This window comes from Panthera pardus, unplaced genomic scaffold, assembly GCF_024362965.1.
Source record: "Panthera pardus isolate Hobbes unplaced genomic scaffold, ASM2436296v1 HiC_scaffold_16, whole genome shotgun sequence".
Lineage (NCBI taxonomy): Eukaryota > Metazoa > Chordata > Mammalia > Carnivora > Felidae > Panthera > Panthera pardus.
In genome coordinates this window covers 120712273-120733207 of record NW_026526721.1, presented here as the reverse complement: position 1 = coordinate 120733207, position 20935 = coordinate 120712273, and the positions used below count along the sequence as shown (strand labels likewise).

The following is a 20935-nucleotide window of genomic DNA, read 5'->3' as shown; positions in this document are numbered from 1 at the left end:
AGGGGCGCCTGGGTGGCTCAGTCGGTTAAGCGTCCAACTTCGGCTCAGGTCATGATCTCGCAGTTCGTGAGTTCAAGCCCCGCATCAGGCCCCCGTGCTGACAGCTCAGAGCCCGGAGCCTGTTTCAGATTCTGTGTCTCCCTCTCTCTGACCCTCCCCCATTCATGCTCTGTCTCTCTCTGTCTCAAAAATAAATAAACGTTAAAAAAATAAATAAAAAAAAAATTCAAATATACAAAAGATTTTGAACTTGCACTTTTCTATGCCATTGTGTTTTTTTATTATTATACTTGCCTCTCTTTAAAAAAATTTTAACTGTGAACAGAATGCTAATTTATTTACAAAGAGGAAGTAGTTTCTAGCCATCAGAACTCTGAGGAGAGGAGTCTTTGTAGTACCTAGGTACCATCAGGTAACTAGGAAGTTTGCAGAAGTTAGGGAATCAGATCACATGGTCTTAAAGTGTGTTGAGAGGATATGTATGTTCGGGCCTTGATAAAGCCTAGTAACTCCATTGTGCCCAGGTTATGTGTGCTGGTATTGTGGAATAAAGAATTTTTATGGTCTTTTCCCAGGTGCCTCGAGTTTTGAAAAACCCTTGGAATTTCCAGACTGGAGTGTCTATGTTATGCTAGCAGAGTGACTCCTGGTGGGCCCCTTAGTAGCTTCCCTGGAGGCTGGTCCTTAGAAAGACCAACCCTATGATTAGAGGGCTGGGACTTTGAGCTAACCTGACTGAAGGGAGGGAAGAAGAGGGGGCTGGAGATTGGGTTTAATTACATGGCCAGTGATTTAATCACACTCACATAATAAAACCCCGGTAAAAACTCTAGACCCTGAAGCTTAGTGGAGCTTCCAGGTTTGGGAGCAGATTAATGTGTTGGGAGGGTGATTCCCAGAACATTCCTGGAAGATTGGGTGTCAGAGACTGCATTCCATCCCAGACCCCTCTCTGTTTGTGTGGGTGTCCTTTATAACTAATCTTAAGTAGAGCCCTTTCTGGGTTCTGAGTCATTGTAGCCAATTCTGAAATCTGAGGGAGCATTGCGGATCTCCTAGATTGGTAGCCAGTTGGTTAGAAGTTCAGGTGGCATCTGAAGTAAGGGCATTCTTGTGGAGGGCCATGCCCTAAGCTAGTGGAGTCTGTGCTACCCTGGGTGGTTAGTGCTGGAACTGGATTGTTGAACACCCGTCAGGGTTGAAACAAAGTGGCCGGTCAGGACCTATTTCTCCTTCCCTTGGGTGATACAGAATAAACCTTGGCCAGATTTTTTGCTGTTTAGTTTTCTTTTATAGAATCCACATTAATCTCATTTATGAAAACATTTTTTTTACAGTAAAATGCAATTGATTAGGTTAAGACTTAAACCTTAAATTTAGCCTTAAAGCCTAGTTGCAGTATCATTCCAAAAATATTTCTAGTTTTGTTGTTGGCCTTTTTCCCCCGTGAAGTTTGCTTTTGTCAAATATCTGGACTTTTACTTGCCTTTCTATAATGTGAATAATTAGATAGGTACAACCGTCACCCCTTTTTTTCGTATGGGAGTAGATACTTGCCCAGGGTCACAGCAGAAAAGTGGTCAGGCCAGGATTTGAGCCTAAGTCTGACTCTAGCATAGCCTGTGCATATACCCACCCTGCTCCATAACCTCCTGCTGCATCTGTCCTGTCACCCTTCCCCTAAACAAAATTAAAATGAGAGAGAAGAAAGGGATTTAAAAGTTGGGGCTTCTCAAGGAACAGAAATGAGAGCAGAGGAAAGTCGGTTCCTGTGTTAGAGAAGGGTAGAAGTTTAGTCATTGACAGTTCTGTAATGTGCCCTTAGATCTAAGAGTGTAAGTACAGAAGTAGCATTTGTTGTGCTTCTATATATGCCGTTAGAACAATGTGATAATATAAAAATACCAATTACAACATGAAGCTTTTTGGTATTTGATATTTATTTAAAAATTTTTTTAACATTTATTCAGTTTTGAGAGACAGACATAGACCATGAGCAGGAGAGGAGAAGAGAGAGAGAGGGAGACACAGAACCTCTGTGCTGACAGCTCAGAGCCTGACACAGGGCTCGAACTCAAACTGTGAGATGATGACCTAAGCTGAAGTCGGAGGTTTAACTGACTGAGCCACCCAGGTGCCCTGATATTTATTTGGAATAAACCTCTTTGGTTATAATTCTGTTGACCTCAGACTATTTAAAATGCTGATGTTTCTTCAGAATTTAGTGCATGCCAATTTCTTTTGTTCCTTAATGACTTAAGGAAATTCTTGAAGGATTTTAAGCTGGGAAATATCAGTAGTATAATAAGCACTATTTAGGCTTCATTTGCTGTTTCCTACTTACATTAAGTAAAACTGAGGCAGACGTGGCACACTGAACAGATTATGTCAGCACCATCCATTACTGACTAGGGTGCCTCCAATTTGATCCCCATCAGTATGTTTGCTAAGCCTATCAGCAAACTGCCTCTAAGGAACTATATATAAGAGCGGTAATTGACAACTTGTGTTTTTCTGGTATTTTTCTTAGTAGGAGAAAAGAGGTTAAAAGTTGATAAAGGTAGGGGTACCTGGGTGGTTCAGTTGGTTAAGTGTCAGACTTGGTTTCGGCTAAGGTCACGATCTCACAGTTCAGGAGACCAAGCCCCATGTCAGGCTCTGTGCTGACAGTGTGGATCCTGCTTCGGATTCTCTCTTTCCCTGTCTCTCTGCCCCTCTGCCACTCATACTCTCTCTCAAAATAAATAAATAAACATTAAAAAAAAAAGTTGATGAAGTATTGCTACCCTTGGGAGTGATCCTTCATATATGATATTCGTAAGAGATTAATTTTAAATATTAGGTGTGGGTCTTGGCAAAAGGAATAGATTCAAGTAGAGAAAACTCATTTTAGTGCTGGAAATCACGTCTATATTCTTGTTTCTACACGCCCTACATTCAAAATTGACTTAATAGCCACTAGTATATGGCATCAGATTTGGGACATGGTTATTAATTTGTGTATTTTAAGAACATAACTCTTAATAGGAACTTTCAACACTCTTTTTCATTGTGTAGTGGTTCTTTCGAAAGCCTGTTTGGGTATAGCTTGTTCATGTCTGTTTTATGTTTATTTGCTTTGTAACTTTTTATAAATTTCATTTACATTATTTTTCCTGGAAATTGAAAATCAGATTTTGAAAATGGTATAATATTTTGGGATGACTTAAAAACACAGCTAAATAATTAAACTCTTACCACTTTTGTTTTAAACTTCTCCAGTTTCATACTTACTGCATCAGTCAACATACTACTATGGCCTCATTCCACCTGTTTTTGTAGTTTTATTGAGTGTGGAACAGTCTACACTTGTTACCTTTTATGTATTTTTAAAATATTTTTATATAGTATTTTATATATTATTTTATAATGTATAAATATATATATATGTAAATATATATATTTATATAAATATAAATAACATAACCCTGGTCTGTTGAATGCAGGATTTTATCTGTTCCTATAAAGATCGAGATCTGAAAGAATCCTTTCTCCTATATCTCATTAAATTAGCTTTTGGACTCTGCATGTGTTTCATTTCCCTGTATAGTAAATTGAGCACTACTTTGATATTGGTCTTCCTTTTCTTTTTCTGCAACAGGATTGCTGTATGTGGTAGGATAGTGATGCTATCTGAAGGTCCTCCTGCTGTCCTATCTTCCTTCTGTTCTCTCGCTCCCTATTTTGGCCTGCTGGTAATTGGGGCAAGGGAGGATGGGTGGATTAAGATGAAATTGCTTTAACTATTTCCCCTTTACTTGAAGGGAGGGGGGCAGTCTCCTGCCCACGTTTAAGAAATAAAAATTATCTAGTTTTTGGCACAATCTGTTTTGGGGTTGTGGAGTCTTTTAAAAATCAGAAAAACATTGTAGAGCATTTTTCCGGGAGGAGGAAAATGGATATATTAAGAAATATATTATTATAAGAATCTCAAACTCTGAAGGTAATCCTTGCCTGGGGGTGGTGGGAGTCCATAAATTATAGGTCAGGAACCTCTGCTGTAGCCCCTTTGCTGGTGATAGAGTCAGGCAAACAAACAAGTAGATTATTAAGACTGGGAAGTAAAGCTGATGTTAATTCAACTCTGGGGAATTAGTGTTTCTCACTATTGCTGTATCTGGGGATTTATTATCCTTTGATCAATTTTTAAACACTTAAATGTAAATGTGTGGCTTTAACAACATATCCTAATATGTAATCTTCATGGTGAACTCTTCTGATGTTGGAACTTTGAATGTGGACATTTGAGAAAAGTAATTGATTTTAGATGTTCCTAAAATAAATCACTGGCTTAGGATAGATCTGTTTTAGTGTTTCCAGATTTTGAAGTAACAAAAGACTAAGCCCTTGATGTTGAAACTTGGGTATGCCAACTCTTGCTTTGTGCTTAGCAGTAGAAGTGTGAAGTCCCATTGGTTGGGTCACTTGTCCTATCATTGCTTTTGCATGAGCCTTCCACTTGACTAGTGTTTCCTAAACATCATTTATTGAATACCATCTTCATGATTTGCTTTCTGTGCACATTTCCTGGCTGTTAAGTCCATTCACTTTAAAAAACCTTAAACTTATGCAAATAATTATTGTGAAATATGGGATTGAAGTGCTAATTCCTTTCTGTTTGCCACTTAAAGGAATATGTGCATATAGGGGTTTTATTCCACCTGAAATCATCTTTTATCTTCCTAGAGGACAGCAAGTCCATCTTGGGAGACATTCCCCATGTGCTAGAATTTTAAAGCTCTGACCTTGAACCAGAGTATGATCTGTAGAAGCTATCTGTACTTGAAAGTATCAGTGGAGATGAGGGGTCATGGGATGGGTGGGTCCTGCCTGCTGAAATATCCTTTGCTTGGGCAAATGTGTATTGTTCTGAATATGGAGATATTTGGCTGTGTGCATGGCAAAGCTTGGAATCCTAGCTTTACAACAGTTGGTTTGTTTCTTTAACGTGTCTGCCCTCCCATTACCCCCACACATATGCACTGTGTGTGTGTATCTAAATTTCCTAAGTTTTATTTTCTTTTGCAGGTTTGATCTTGCTCTTCTACCTAGTCTTTTATGGGTTCCTGGCTGCACTCTTCTCATTTACAATGTGGGCTATGCTTCAGACTCTGAATGATGAGGTTCCAAAATACCGTGACCAGATTCCTAGTCCAGGTAATTATATTGCAGTTATTGTGGCTTTTAACAAAATTTGGTTATATTTTTTCTTGACTGTAAATTTTTTACATAGGTAAAAAGTTAAGCCTTAAGGTTAGGTAATGTGAAAATTTTGATTTTTGTTGTTAAATATTTACATACTGATAAAAAGACCTTTTATATTTACATACTGATTTGAAAACCTATTCTATTTACGTAGTGATATAAAGACCTGAGCTGATAAATCTTGAGTCCTTTGCCAGGAATAAGCAGAAATGAATATTGACAATTATAGTGAAGCCAAATTTGATCAGTATGGTCAATGGATGGCTTTTGCGAATATTGTATAGCATTTTCACTTGGCCTTGAGTAATTTACTTACAAAGTAAACATTTTAGCTCTAGCTTGGGCTAGAGCATCAGTCTTACAAAGCTTCATAGTTTTAATTGCCTAATATGGAAGTGGTAAGAAATATTAAATAATGATACATCAGAGAATAAAATGAGTATACTGTTACTGTGTTCAATTCTTCTCTGTTGTCTTAAGGAAAAAATATTCTCCAGGGTTGTCCACTACAGAAGAAAATCTCAACTGAAACACTAATTTGAATGCCAGCTTTACCTTCGTTATTGGACATGGCCGTTCAAGGTGCTGGCACTTTCTATAGAGGAAGATAACAATGTGCAGAACTCCAGTATAAATAATTCCCAAAAATGTGAACAACCTTTAGAGATGCTAGAGAAGGGCAGGCTTCTCATGGAGGACTGGGATTTGGACAGCAGGCAGGGTGGGCAGGCAGGCCAGTGAAGGGACGAGTGTAGTAGAATGTTTCCTTTTGGAGCAGTGGTTCTCATCCATCAGTGATTTGCTCCCCAAGGGCCTTGTGGTTGTATCTGGAGACAGTTTGTATTGTTACACCTCGAGAGATGCTGCTAATGAGCAGAGGTCAGGGATGTTGCTTAACATCCTACAAGGCACAGGACAGCCCCCTGCAACAAAGAGTTGTCCAGCCCAAAAGGTCAGTAGTGCTAAGGTTGACGAACCCTGAACTAGATCTTGGCTCATTGTATGGATTTATGAGCCATATCAACAGCCAGACTACACCACTTTCCCCAGCCATCTTTTCTTAAACATTTTGTTCTAATGACTTTTCCTTGGTTTGCTGTTAATATTTGTGTAAACACCAGGAATCACTCTTTTCTCTTTTTTAGTTTATTTGACCAAGTATCAGAGACTAACTCCATACTCATTTTTCCCTAACCTCTCATTGTAGCGTTTTCTTCTACCTAGACTAATTCTAAGATAACTATTTTTCTTGCTAAGTTATGTGACTTTATTACCAGTGAACATGATCTGATCTATTTCAGAAATAAACTGTTTACAATTGCATGAATAATATAAGCAATAAGATGTGTTCCATATATTCAAGTTTCAAACCAAGTTCCTTAAAATTATTTACAAGTATATTATAGTACTTAAAGTCTTATCATTACCTTAAATAAATATATATGTACACACATACATATGTATATATAACACTGGATGAATATACATTAGTTTGTTAAAATATTCTCTTTACAAAGGGATTAAGGATAATATTTTTTCTTCCTACTTGTACGTTCTGCATTATACGCAGTATTTAATATACTGGTTTTTTTGCATTGACCATATTTTATTTTTATTTAAAAAAAAATTTTTTTAACGTTTATTTATTATTGAGAGACAGACAGAGACAGAGTGTGAGCATGGGAGGGGCAGAGAGAGGAGGAGACACAGAATCGGAAGCAGTCTCCAGGCTCTGAGCTGTCAACACAGAGCCCAACGCAGGGCTCGAACTCAAAAACCGCAAGACCACGACCTGAGCCGAAGTTGGATGCCCAACTGACTGAGCCACCCAGGCGCTCCTTAATTTTATTTTTAAATAACATTATTTCCATAATATTGTTTCTACCCGGTAAAATAAATGCTGGTTTGAAATTGGTACATAAAATATACATACATATAACATAAACCCTGCCCATCACACCCCAACAAACATGCACATTGTATGCACACATTCTCATATTCCAGTGGTTTAAATTGTAAGGTGATAGAGGAGTTATTATAGTTTTTGCATTCCATTGATGATCTTCATGTTGAGTAAGATAAGACTTTATTTGGAGGACTTTAGCATACCCTGTAGAAAATCCACCTGTACTGTACATGCCTGCTTTGGTTTTTTACTTAAGAGTTTCAAACACGTTGTTAAATAGCAAGTTACTAGGGCTCCAAGAGCATTGTTAGGCAAGGTCTAAGAAGTAATGGGTATCAGAAGTTCAGTTTTAGGGGCACCTAGCTGGCTCAGTTGGTAGAATATGTGAGTCTTCATTTTGGGGTTGTAAGGTCAAGCCCCACTTTGGGTGTAGAAATTACTTAAAAAAAATAAAATCTTGGGGCACCTGGGTGGCTCAGTCCGTTGAGCATCCGACTTCGGCTCAGGTCATGATCTCACAGTTCATGAGTTCGAGCCCCACATCAGGCTTTGTGCTGACAGCTCACAGCCTGGAGCCTGCTTTGGATTCTGTCTCCCTCTCTCTCTGCCCCTTCCTGGCTCATGCTCTGTGTCTCTCTCTCTCCTTCAAAAATAAACATTAAAAAAAAATTTGCTGGAGAGAGTGTTTAAAAAAATAATAAAATAAAAATATTTTTTAAAAATTCAGTTTTAGACTTTCATGTCTTAAAGTTTTTGCAAACTGAATCATTGAAAAATCCCTTAGGAGCACCTGGGTGGCTTAGCCATTAAGCGTTTGACTCTTGATTTTCGACTTAGGTTATGATCTCATGGTTCATGAGATCAAGCCCAAACATTGGGCTCCCTGCTGAACAGCACAGGGCCTGCTTGGGATTTTCTCTCTCCCCTCTCTCAAAATAAATACAATCAGTCAGGTAGGGCTGCCTGGTTGGCTCAGTCAGTGGAGCATCCAGGCTCTTGATTTTGGCTCAGGTCATGATCCCAGGGTGGTGGGATCGAGCTCTGTTGGGCTCTGCACCAAGTGTGGCACCTACTTAAGATTCCCTCTTTCTCTCTTTTCCTCTGCCCCTCTTCCTTGCTCATGTGCGTGCTCTCTCTCACTATCAAAAAAAAACCATTAGTCATGTAAAGGAATGTAATCTTTTGTATAAAACACAGATATCTTCATGTGTTTCTTTAAAATTTCTTTAGTTTAGGGACATCTGGGTGGCTTCAGTCAGTTAAGCATCCAACTCTTGATTTTGGCTCAGGTCATGATCTCACGGTTTGTGAGTTCGAGCTCCATGTGGGGCTCTGCCCTGACTGTGGAGCCTGCTTGGGATTCTCTCTCTCTCCCTTTCTACCCCTTTCTCACTTGTGCTCTCTGTCTCTCCAAATAAACTTTAAAATAAATACTTAAAAAATTAAAGTAAAATTTCTTTAGCAATCTGAATATTTTATGTTGGGTTTTTCTTAAAATTAGGGGTTTTTAATACATTTATTTGCAAGCTGCCTTGATTCTCTTGCTTTTTTACTTGCAGGATATTATATCCTATTCCTGCTATAAAACCTTAAAAATAAAAGCAAACAATTTCAGACATATATAGATGGTCAGTTAATATACTGGACTGTAAGATGTATTATTCATTAAATACTTTTATAAGAAGTCATAAAGTTTTTTCCCAGAGATTTTGCAGTGGATGGAAAATCAGGCATAGGGGATTATCTAAATCCAAGTGATCTCTGGTTTGTTTATGTAAGTGAATAGGGAGTTTAATTGGGAGGTCTTTTGTGTTGAATATATAAGATTTGCTCTGCTATTTAGGAACATTGTTTCATCATATTTGGGTAGCATTGCATCTAGTTTAACTCAAGATCAATGCAAACCAATACAGGCAAGGATTTAAAAGAAACTGGATCTGGGGCACCTGGGTGGCTCAGTCGGTTAAGCGTCTGACTTCGGCTCAGGTCACAATCTCACAGTTCGTGAGTTTGAGCCCCGCGTCGGGCTCTGTGCTGACCGCTCAGAGCCTGGAGCCTGCTTCACATTCTGTGTCTCCCTCTCTCTCTGCCCCTTCCCTGCTCATGCTGTGTCCCTCTCTGTCTCAAAAATAAAAATAAAACATTAAAAAAAATTTTTTTTAATTAAAAAAATTTAAAAAAAAGAAACTGGATCTGATCTAAAATGTTAACACTATTTAAAAAAAACAAAAAATAACAAAAAAAGAACTAGAGATCTGTGAGCAGCAGTTTTAATGGAAATTAAAACAACCCTTGTCATTTGTATATTTTCAGATTCAGTGAAACGCATAGCATCTCTAATAACTTTGATATGAGAAATGTTTAGAGACCAGTGAAAATGTTAGGATTGTTCTTAAGCCTGGGTGCAAGGCTGAATTAATCTAGATTGGATGCTTTTAAAACAAAGAAAGCGTACATTAAAGTTGGAAGCCTGATTATGTTTCCTTAAATATAAATATGCTTACATTTTCTTTTCATAAACTCATGCAACATGTTCTGTATACATGGGTGTTGACTTAATATGAAATTGTTGGTTATATGCCAAATTCAATATGTGAAAACCACGTTTGCATTATAGAGCAGTGTTTATTATTGAAGGAAGCATATTCAACCATAGAGTTAAAATTTTATAGGCCTCTTCCATTGAAAAAGTTTTATGTATGTTTCCATACAGTTGTAATTTGAATGACTAAAGTGCTGAGACTGATTTGCTAAAACTTTTCTAATTAATAGCAAATTGACAAAACCTAAAAATATTTGATAGAAAAATGAGTGTAGGAAGTAAAAAGTAAAATTTGCATCTTTTAAAATCAGGAACAGAGCAATTATAATTTAACTGTAGATTATCAGATTTCGGGGAGGTTTTTAATTGGTAATGCCTGAGATGATTTTGCAGATTTCCAATTCTCTTCATTTTAGATGTCTGTACCTTCATAATCAACTGAGAAGTTCTTGATAATTTCAGCATACCTGTGAACACATTTTTCCATGTAATTTACTGAGATCTGCCCCTCAGGTATAAGAATAAGCAGAAAGAAGGGAATTTGCTGCAGTTAATCTTCCCCCTTTTCTTTTATCTCTGTATAGGACTTATGGTTTTTCCAAAACCAGTAACTGCATTGGAATATTCATTCAGTGCGTCTGATCCAGAGTCCTATCAAAGGTACACTGAAGACCTTAGGAACTTTCTAAAACGTAAGTATATTTTCTTAGAGTGAGGTAAAAGATTTTAGGTACTGAGAAACTGGTACCAAATAATGATTACTTTTAGAAACCTCTTTCTTAGAGTCTGTTTTACCTTTTGTTTTTCTCTTAAACTCAGTCAACTGAGAGGACTGGCAAGTACATTTTATAATTAGTCATGAGAATATTCTAACTTATGGAAAGACATAGGGGTCTAAGCTCAATGGGCAGTTGAATTTGACTTTTCTGTATTAAGTATATGAATAAATCTATTGAGACATGACATTTATATCTGCATTAAAAAGCATTTGACTAATAAAGCAAACTGAATTATACAAAATAATGCCTCTAAGCATTTGGATGTTTTGAATCCAATGTAGTACTTACTTGTGGAGGGAACAAGGAATGATGTTTGTTATTTAAAAACAAAACAAAACCAGGGGTGCCTGCATCGCTCAATTGGTTAAGCATCCAATTCTTGATTTTGGCTAAGGTCATGATCTCCCGGTTTGTGGGTTCAAGTCCCGTGCTAACTGCACTGAGCCTGCTTAGGATTCTCTGTCTCTCTCTCACACACACAAAAATAAATAAGTAAACGTAAAAACAGAACAAAACCAGGGGTGCCTGGGTGGCTCAGTCGGTTGAGCATCCAAATCATTATTTTGTCTCAGGTCATGATCCCAGGGTTCTGGGATTGAGCCCCAGGGCACTGTGGAGCCTACTAGGATTCTCTCTCTCTCTCTTCTTTTGCCTCTCTCCCCCACTCATGTTCTAATTTAAAATAAATAAATAAATAGGGGTGCCTGGGTGGTTCAGTCGCTTGAGCATCCGACTTCAGCTCAGGTCATGATGCCACAGCTGGTGGATTCGAGCCCGGCGTCGGGCTCTGTGCTGACAGCTCAGAGCCCGGAGCCTGCTTCAGATTCTTTGCTTCCCTCTCTCTCTCTGTCCCTAACCCACTCACATTCTGTCTCTGTCTCTCTCAAAAATAAACATTTTTTTAAAAAATGAAAATAAATAACCCATCCAAATACATATCTGCTGTGGGTTTTGGAGTTGCCAGTCTGTAATGCTTTCTAATAGTTGTCGTAGCCCAGTTTTCCTCCTGTTTGGTTTAGCCTACCTCATGTGGTGTTACCATTCACATGAATAATCATCACATGCCCTGGCCTGTTGGTTCATGATGACCTCACCTCTTCCAGATCTACATTCATTCCTTAGAACACGTAGGACCCCATTGCCAAAATCACTGAGGCTTTCCTGACACAACCGTGTAGTTTAATTGTTTAACTTTCCCTCACTATTCTACCTCATTGGGACTTCCACTTCACTGACCCTTTTATTTTGTCCCATCCTCTTCTCCCTAACTTCCCTTTTTACTAAGCTTACTAATTCCATGGTTTTTCATTTCACTTTCAGTTTTGCCAGTACTCTAAAATCCTTTGCCTGTCATTCTGTCATAAAATGCACATGGATGAAGCCACATAGTTCTCCTAGATGAAACCATATAATTCCTGAATGAAGGCCCTTCCTTTGAGCCTGCCCCGAGCAGGCTGCTGAAGGCTTTCCCTGGGACTATTTAGCACTGTGAATACTTGACCACCTCCCTCAAATAGAACTGCTCTATTTCCTGGCAATCCTGCTGAATTTCTCTGGATAATTCTTAGAGGATTATTTCCAATTTCTATTCAAACCTCTAACCCTTTTCCTCTATATAGAACTCACTTCATATAACTTGCTTCCCTACTTCAAAAAGTAATGGAAGGACTCAGATGGGAACTCCTGCAGTTTCCTCATTACTAGAAAAGCCAACCTACAGTTACAGCCATTTTGTGTGTGATATTTCTCCTGCTCTGAGGCCCTTCCTTGCATAGGCCACCTGTACCAGTCCTGCTTTGGATCTCTTCCTCTTCCATGGTCTTGGAAGCATTGTTTACTCTCCTTTTCCTGTATATTTAGCCTCTCTCTATTGGATCCTTCTTGTCAGCATGCAGAATTCCTCAACTTCCTCTTATCTTAAAAACCTCAATCCTACACCATCCACTTGACTTTCTAAATCTTTCCTTGATAGTTCTTTAAGGATGTTTTTGTGAGCGTATAATCCATGGCTTAAAAATCAAATAGTAAAGAAAGTTCTGTAATGAAAACAGTTTCCTGCCCTACTCTTTTCTAGCTGCAGTCCTTTTAATTTCCTCGACAAATATTTTTTCAAGGCTGTCTTTATGTCACGCACTCTTTGAAGTTTAATCAGTGAACACAGGAAAAAAATGTGTGTTCATGGAGCTTGTAGTCCAGTGGTGCACAGGAAGGTGATGAGTGCTGGGGAGAAACATGAGGCAGAGAACGGAGATGGGAAGGGTTGTAGTTTTGAACAGGGAGGTCCAGGAGGCCTCATGGAAGGGGGGGCCCTTAAGGAGGATATCAAGATGAGGGAACTGACCTGAAGCTTATTTATAATGCCCAGCACATTCAGGGTTTATCAGGAAAGCTGGAGGAGCTGGATGGAGTAAGCCAGGGCAAGAGTTTTAGGAGGTTAGGGAAGTAAAGGATGGGTTGTGTGGGTCCTTAGAGGCCATCACTAAGTTCTTTGGTTTTTACACTGACCAAGTGGGAGGTTTTTAAGCAGGGAATAACATCATCTCACTCCCAACTTTTAAAGGATCACTCAGGCTGCTTTTTTGAGACTGTGGGTTGAAGGGTACAGGGAAGCTAGTCAGGAGGCCATTACACTAACCAGATGAGTAGAATGGTGGCTTGGCAAGAAAGGAAGCAATGGAGGCTGTAAATGTTTTTTTTAACCTTTATTTATTTTTAAGACACAGAGAGCATGAGCAGGAGAGGGGCAGAGAGAGAGACAGACAGAATTGGAAGTAGGCTTCAGGCTCTGAGCTGTCACCACAGAGCCCAACTCAGGGCTCGAACTCACCAATTGTGAGATCATGACCTGAGCTGAAGTCGGACTCTCAACCGACTGAGCCACCCAGGCCCCCCTCCCCCCCCCCCTTTTTTTTTTAAACCTTTATAGGTTGTGAGTAATTTGATTCTGGATACATGTTCAACAGGAAAGAACTTCATGCTCTTGAAATTTCTCTTATGGTATTTTTTTCTGTATTTCTGTTATACTTTCCTTCTAGCTGTTGATTTATCACTTTTATATATTGTCTTTACTTCCTGCCATGACAGATGAGCATTTACTTCACATGCCTCAGACACTCCACCCTACAACCCAGTTTAGTAATTATTATTTTTAGTTTTGCTATTGGTTGCCTTTCTATACTTAATCTTTATGTCTTATTCCATCATCTATAGACACTCTTCTGGCTCCCTTATTTGCACACTGATTTGAGGTATCCTCTTAAGTCCTTTTTTTTTTTTTTTCCTGGAAAACTCTTTAGAGCTTTTCCCTTCCTGCCATAGTCTGTACTAGTAACTGTTTAGAACTTTACTATCCAGCTGTCATTTTGGGACTCTTTTTTTTTTTTTTTTTAATCACTTTAGCTGGATCCACTGTTTCTTGGCTCCTGCCTTTTTTCTTAATTTACTGCCTAGTTTTGGTGGAGTATATTTATTCTCAAATAACTTCATAAGAAAAGATACATGAAATGTAAATTTTGAGTCCTTTCATTTCTGAAAATGACCTCAATCTGCATTTATAGGTGGTAGTTTAGCTGCATCTAGAATTTTAGTTACTTTGTATTGCCTTTTTCTCCTCCACAAGGCTGGATTTTTACTTTGTTTTTATATGTATTTCCTTGGGGTTCTAAAATTTACTTTAGTTTCAGTCTTTAAAATACCACTTTACTGGGGGGCACCTGGGGTGGCTCAGTGTTAAACATCTGACTCTGGATTTCACTATCTCACAGTTCATGGGTTTGAGCCCTACATCTGGCTGTGTGCTGACAGTGTGGAGCCTGCTTGGGATTCTCTGTCTCCCTCTCTCTAAACTTAAAAAATAAAATAGAACTTTACTGGGAACTTGATGGAGATCTTTCAGGATGAAGGCTTAGGTTAATAAATTATTACCTTTCAATAATAATTTCACAGAAATTACCTTCTATTAATTACTTTGATCATTTCCACAACTCAGTTTTCTGGTTCTTTCTAGAACTGTTCTCTTAGTTGGCTCTTAGATCTCTTGTTTTTCTCTCATTTTCTACTTTTTCAGTTGTCATTGCTGAGTTTTAGGAAAGCCTTTCTCCTGTTAAAGTGTACCATCTCTGGTTAAAAGATACATTGTCTTCTCTTTGTTCTAATAGATACTGCTTACACAGTAATTAGCATGTTCTTTTTGTTTTTGAAGAGTGTTGTCCAAAGGATGATGTGTTCCTAGTTGTATTTAAGATCTATTTCTAGCTGATCTATATACGCATATGTTTTCTTTTTAGCATATGATTTAGAAGAACAGAAGAATCTCACAGCTTGTCCTGACCGAACGCTTTTTGTACAGAAGGGTCCAATTTATCATGCATGTCAGTTTCCTGTTGCCTTACTTGAAGCATGCAGTGGTGTGGATGATCCAGAGTTTGGCTACTCCAGAGGAAATCCTTGTATTCTTGTGAAAATGAACAGAGTATGTACCTATATTGCCACTGCTGCTTTTTTTCTAATATCCTCTTATTGAGTAGCTTGGAACTGTTTTTTTCTCATTTAGGGGTAACTTGCATAAAAGGTTAGCAGTGATATTAATTGACCTTTAGAAAGTGAATACAGCAAAAACCAAGACTGGTTTATTAAATCAATCATGGATTAGGGAAGTAAAACAACTTACGCTTTTCCCTTTTTAGTTACATGCATTTAGGCATAGGTTAATGCTTCAAGGGGCAGGTATTCTGGTTGTCATACATAAAGCATGGTTTTATTAACGTGCAGTGCTCATCTTTGAATCATCTTTGAATTCGGTTATAAATTTAAAATTCCATTGAGAATCTATTAGGCTTTAGTTTAAACTTTGAATATTTAGTAGCAAAGCATAGTTTTATAGTGTATGTACATATAATTAAAAAGTAGAGATACAAATAAAATTGCATTATAATGAACTCAGTGGGGTGTTACAGTTGTAACCAAAGTGGTAGCATTTTGCTTTGGTGTTCAGAAGATGTTCCTGAATTATTTTGAAGCTCATTAGCTTCTCTGTGTGTTAGTAAGTATGACCTGGGAGTCATTGTGCAAAAGAAGATGCTTTTCTTATGTAATAAGTGATCTCTAACCCCTGTACCTTTCTGCTGTATAAATATTGTATTGCAGAGCTGTGTTCTGACACAGTTACCCTATTGAGGCTTGCAAGGTCTCCCTTGAAGAATGAGGTTATTCCTGATCATTTACTCCAAGAAAAGGCAGTTTCTTAAACAGGTGGAGACCTCTCAAGATCATGAGTTTATCACTAAAGTTACCCTTGATAAGCAAATTGCTACCATCTCTTGGCACTGCTAAATAAAGAGTTTCCCTATAGGAAGAGCCAGCTAGACCCCGACGTACCCAGACTGACACCCCTCCAGTCTCTCCTCCTTTCCCCACATGGACAATGACAAGTTCCTAATTATCCCATCGTACTCTAGAGATCGTTCTGAAACATTGCCTGACACATAGTAGGTACTCAAGAATAATTATAGTCGGATGTTTCAGCAAGACTTCATTAAATTAAAGTTAACCAAATAAGCCAAGAGTAATGGGAAACTTGACAGTCTAGCTTGTAAGATGAAGTAAATGTATTTACCTTAACAGAAATGCCTTTTAGAATCCCAGCCTTCCAGAAGCAAATATCTTCATAAAGTCTAGATTTCTGGAAAATCTATTCCCAGTATAAAGCCAAGAGGAGTTCCAGTTCCTTCTCCTACAGGACCAACCTTCGAAGCTTGTTTTTCTCTTTCAGTATGTCCTCTTTGAATGCAGAGGGTCTGAGATTATACTTGGCTGATGGGACATGGCTTTACAGGGCATGACAAGATGACAACATCAAGCTCAAGTATGGATCATTCATGAGCTATGCATGCTGAGTGTAGCAGGGGATTTAATCCCAGTAGAGTTTGTTCCAAAGTCCTCACATAGGCAACGATAGTTAAAGATGTTGATATTATTTAGGTTCCATAATACTTACCTCTTGGGAGGAATATTTACATTTACAGGCATTCGCATGTAAAATGAGTATAAATTCAAAACATAAAAAGATCCTCCCACAAAATAAATATCTATTGCCATTCAGAGTTAGTTATGTCAGCTACATACGTGAAAGTAGCTTTATTACGTAGAACTGAATGGTACTGTGTCTTAAAATGGGATTCATCCCAGTGTATGCATTTTTGTGGAATAGATCGATGGGAAATACGGTAAGGCTCCATGCAAGCTTTATGGAAACAAATGTTGAGGGTTTGACCTAATACAGTTTCGTGAAAAACAGTTTTATTGTGCTTCTGCAATTCTTAACGTTTGCCTTAAAAGTTTCTGTTTGCTTCTTGGTTTAAGGGTAGCAAAGTGCAATACTGTATTTTATTCAGGAACGGATTTATTTTCTGCACTGCCCCAATACAATAAGATAGCAAATTGGTAAGATTATTATATTAAAAAGTCCATTGTAATCCTCTACACAAGAGTAAAAGGCAGATGTAATAGGGTTTTAATACCTAGAGTCGATATGCATCTCAACCCTTCCATCTCTGGGTCCCTAGCAACAATGCAGGAGGTTCTTTCATATACGTTTGTGATGTTTCAATTAGTTTTTCTTTTCCTTAGATAATTGGATTAAAGCCTCAAGGAGAACCAAGGATAGAATGTATTTCAAAGGTTAGTATTCAAAGAGCTTTAGTATATCTGAATATTTTAAAAGTCTGTGAGTCTTAGTCATTGTTTTTTCTTCCTGTCCCTTTTTGAAAGTCCTCTGTAGTGCCAATCTTAGAAGAATAAAATTCCACCGAACTTTGGGTGTAGAGCCCTTCTCTACTTGCAAATGATAATTCCTAAAGACGTGCTTTCCATGAGCATTGATTTCACAGACACTGCCTTTGCATATACCATCTTTCATTGATTCTGAGATCACTTTTTTCTAGCTTAATAACACTGAAATTGGGGATGGCCTTATAGTTAATGGCATCTTAATACTGTATCATAAGAGTTTTTTCTATCTTAATAGTACATAAATTGGTGTACATCAATGGCATCTGAGATTTCAGGAAACAGGATACATTTTCCTTAAGCTGGAGGCAGTATTTTTCTCTCCTACCCCTACTTTATTTTCTTCCAGAGTGCTGTGAAGTTTTCATCTCATAACTTCTTTTGTTTTCTCTCCATGCTGCAAGTGCAACTAAGACAAATATGTAAATTGATGGGTAAGAGTTCTAAGGAGAAAGTAAAGTTCTACATTTAATTTTATTGTTGTGCAAAATATTAGCATTCCAGCTCTAAATCTATGTCAAAGGTATTTTACTTGAAATGTTACTTTGAAATCACTTCTCAAGTTGTTTGTGAAGAAAATTATATTCCTTTTCGCCTTGAATGGATTTCTTATGTGGGCAGAAATCTCTTGCTCCGTGGTTCTCAAATTCATTCATGCATCAGAATCACTTGGAGGACATTTTGGGTCCCATTCCCAAAGTTTCTGACTCCCTAGTTTTGGGGTGAGGCCCAAACTTGGCATTTCTAACTCAAGTTTCCAGGTGATGGTGATGCCGATGGTCTGGGGCTCATGCTTTGAGAATTTCTGCTTTAGAGTATCCTTACTTCTTTTGAGTATTCACTATTTAGAATAAAAAGCCAGAAAGTTTGTGGGTTCTCATCTGGGTTGAAGTATAAGTGTGTGAATCCTCGGCAGTTCCCTTTACCTCCTTATACTAACATAGCTCAGTCAGTATGCTGCTTACAACCAGGTGCTACATCTAAGCTGAGCTTTTCTTGATAAATCCTGCTGAAAATGAAGTAAGCATATGCTAGTATCTCTTAAGATGAAAAGGAAGCATTATGGCTATGAGATACATTTAGAGAAAGCAACTATTCTGTTCTTGCTTGCAAGCTTTCCAAGTAGGAAGTTTCTGAGGCTCAGGTGCTAGGCTCCGGCCAGGTTAGATGTGCTACTTTCGTGACCACGTAGGACTGTGTATCTGGACGCAGGAGCTTTTGCCTTTGTGTGTGAGTGGACCACACTGATAAGCTTGGAGCAGGGGCTCTACGGGGCCAACGCTACTAAGAAAGGAAAGCGCATTTTGGCCAGAAGGCCAAAAGCTTTAGTAAACTTCTTTCCTAAGATTTCAATTTTGTGAACCTTTGGGCAGTATAAACAACTCCGTGTAACTGTTCCCTTAGGGTTTAAACTGGACTTCTATCTATGGATATCCTTTGCTTCTAGAGTAGTTGGTGGACATGTTAATGAAAAATCCTGGTCTAATGACTCAGATTTCAGTTTGTTGTCCCTTTTGCTTTCAAGAGTTATGTGTAAAGTACATAAACTAGATGGGGATTTTGTTAATTGAGTTGTGGAATATTTTTGTTTTTAGAAAGTTTGTAAAATTTTGCCTAGTACTCCTAGGTTAGTCACAAAGGAATAATAGGTGGGGTGCGTACATTTTAGAGGTGGTTCTGTAGGGCAGATGGCCGCATTTATTGCACATCATCATAGTTGCTGTTTTCCATTACATTTGTCTTGTATCTTGTACTCTTAAATTTGATCTGCTTTAATTGCATTTATGTAAGAGTTCTGAAAATACTGAAATATTGAGGACAACATGCTCTTGAGCATTTAAAAGATGGTTCCTACAAAAGATGGAATATTCATTTTGTCATTTTTTCATTTTTTTCTATAAAAATAAATCCTATTAATATAGAAAAATGCAGAAGAAAAAGGTAAATGCCTACCCATTTCCAATTTGTGTTCTTCAAGTCTTTTAAGGGTGGTGACTGTATAAAAAAATGTGATTTTAAAACTTCGTTTTCAGTGGAACTTAGTGACTGTCAGTTGCTCCTAGTTTCCAATATGATGTTGTCATTCCTATACTTAGAAAACTGTGACATGTATGCTTCACCCTAAAGTATCTCAGTATTCAGATATGCATAATTTCAAAATGTTTATTTTAACAGAAGGTATAAAAAGTACAAGTTTAAGTAAAAGCCTGCCAATGTTACGTTTTTGGTACAAACCAAGAGAACAATGAAGAGTTACCCTGGGTGATCTTGGGCATGTCCTCTTAACTGAGCCTCAGTTCCCCTCTTTGTAACTGATCCTGCCCACTTAAGGGTGTTGGACCTAAATGAGGTCAGTGTAAGTTAAGTGTGGTGTCTGGCTGGAATTTCCAGCTCAGTAAACTATAACCCAAAGAAAACCTCCTTTATGTGTTGGGGAACATCTCTGTTTCTGTGAAATAGGCTCATGTATTAAGAGAAAATAGGTTAAACAAAAGCAATTAGTACAGAAGGGCACTCATCACAGTGATTATTTTTTAATTATAGAGTACAAATGTAGGGTGGTGACTGAACATGGTTTTTACTGTTTCTCTTAGCCTTGTCAGCTTCTGTGGGGTAGCATCACTCTGTGCTTTGTGCCGTCTTGCTTTGTCACTTGTTCCTCACACGTGCTACTCGTGATAGAGAAGCAGAGTAGGACTTCTCCTTAGAGGAGATTCTTAGTTTTGCTATAGTGTTTCCTGTGTGCTTTACAAAATAGAAATTAGGATGCAAGCATTTTCTAATATTTTAATTAGTGCTTAGTAAACTTCCACTGATTTTAGTCCATGTCATCTACTCATTGTGTGTTAAAGTTACTCATTAAAATTAGTCCTATTCAGAATGTGTTACTTGAGAATTCTCTATCAAGAAGAGATGATAATAGAGATATCATCATGATTTGGATTGTGAAGGATTAACTTGTATATTTGTCATGTTTATTAGTTTAAGTACATGGAATATAATTCCAGTAATTTTAGTACTTTGATTTACACGTGCTCATAAATTCAAAGGTATTTAAATTGGTTGAGAAGACTTTTGCTTGGAGTACCTTAATTTTTCCTAATAGCTTTTGTCACTTGCATCATAGTTTACCCTTCTGGTTACCATTACTAAGCACAGAAAACTTTCGGACCTGCTGCCTCCTAGGCCAGCCACACATTCTACAGTGTGGAAGCACAGTATCTTAAGTCATTTCAGGAATACATTGGTCCATACAGACTGGTGCATTCCTGCTGTCAGTAGTTAGAGGCAGATAAGATTTTAAGACAGTGTATGAATAGATGTTGGGCTATGAGTTAGAAGGGACTCTCATGGAACAGCATGTAGGGTCTATCAGGAAATGTAAAAAGAATCAGGATAGTTTATGTCCAAGGATTTAAATCAAGATTAGCACATCTGTTCTCAAAAATACACTTGTAATTAATGCAGTTGGGATAGCATTGTAACATCATCATACTGTTTATAATTGATTATAATTGATATTGCCTTAATATACATTTTGGTTTTTATGACCTAAAAAGGGGTTTCTTTTGTTTTCTGCTTTAGAGTGAAAACACAGCAGCTCTATCAACTTATCCTCCCAATGGAGCTATAGATTTAAAATATTTTCCATATTATGGGAAAAAGCTGCATGTAAGT

The 20935-nt window shown here is 37.9% G+C and overlaps 1 protein-coding gene across 1 annotated transcript in view; it reads left to right on the top strand.

Annotated features, from left to right (window-relative positions):
• ATP1B3 (ATPase Na+/K+ transporting subunit beta 3) overlaps window positions 1-20935 on the top strand; it is a 45658-nt gene that overhangs the window by 22333 nt on the left and 2390 nt on the right. Inside the window, exons 2-6 of the mRNA XM_019438392.2 lie at window positions 5068-5196; window positions 10277-10384; window positions 14758-14942; window positions 17099-17149; window positions 20843-20929. Of these exons, the coding sequence (XP_019293937.1) occupies window positions 5068-5196; window positions 10277-10384; window positions 14758-14942; window positions 17099-17149; window positions 20843-20929 (560 nt within the window). The remainder of the gene's footprint in view (window positions 1-5067; window positions 5197-10276; window positions 10385-14757; window positions 14943-17098; window positions 17150-20842; window positions 20930-20935) is intronic.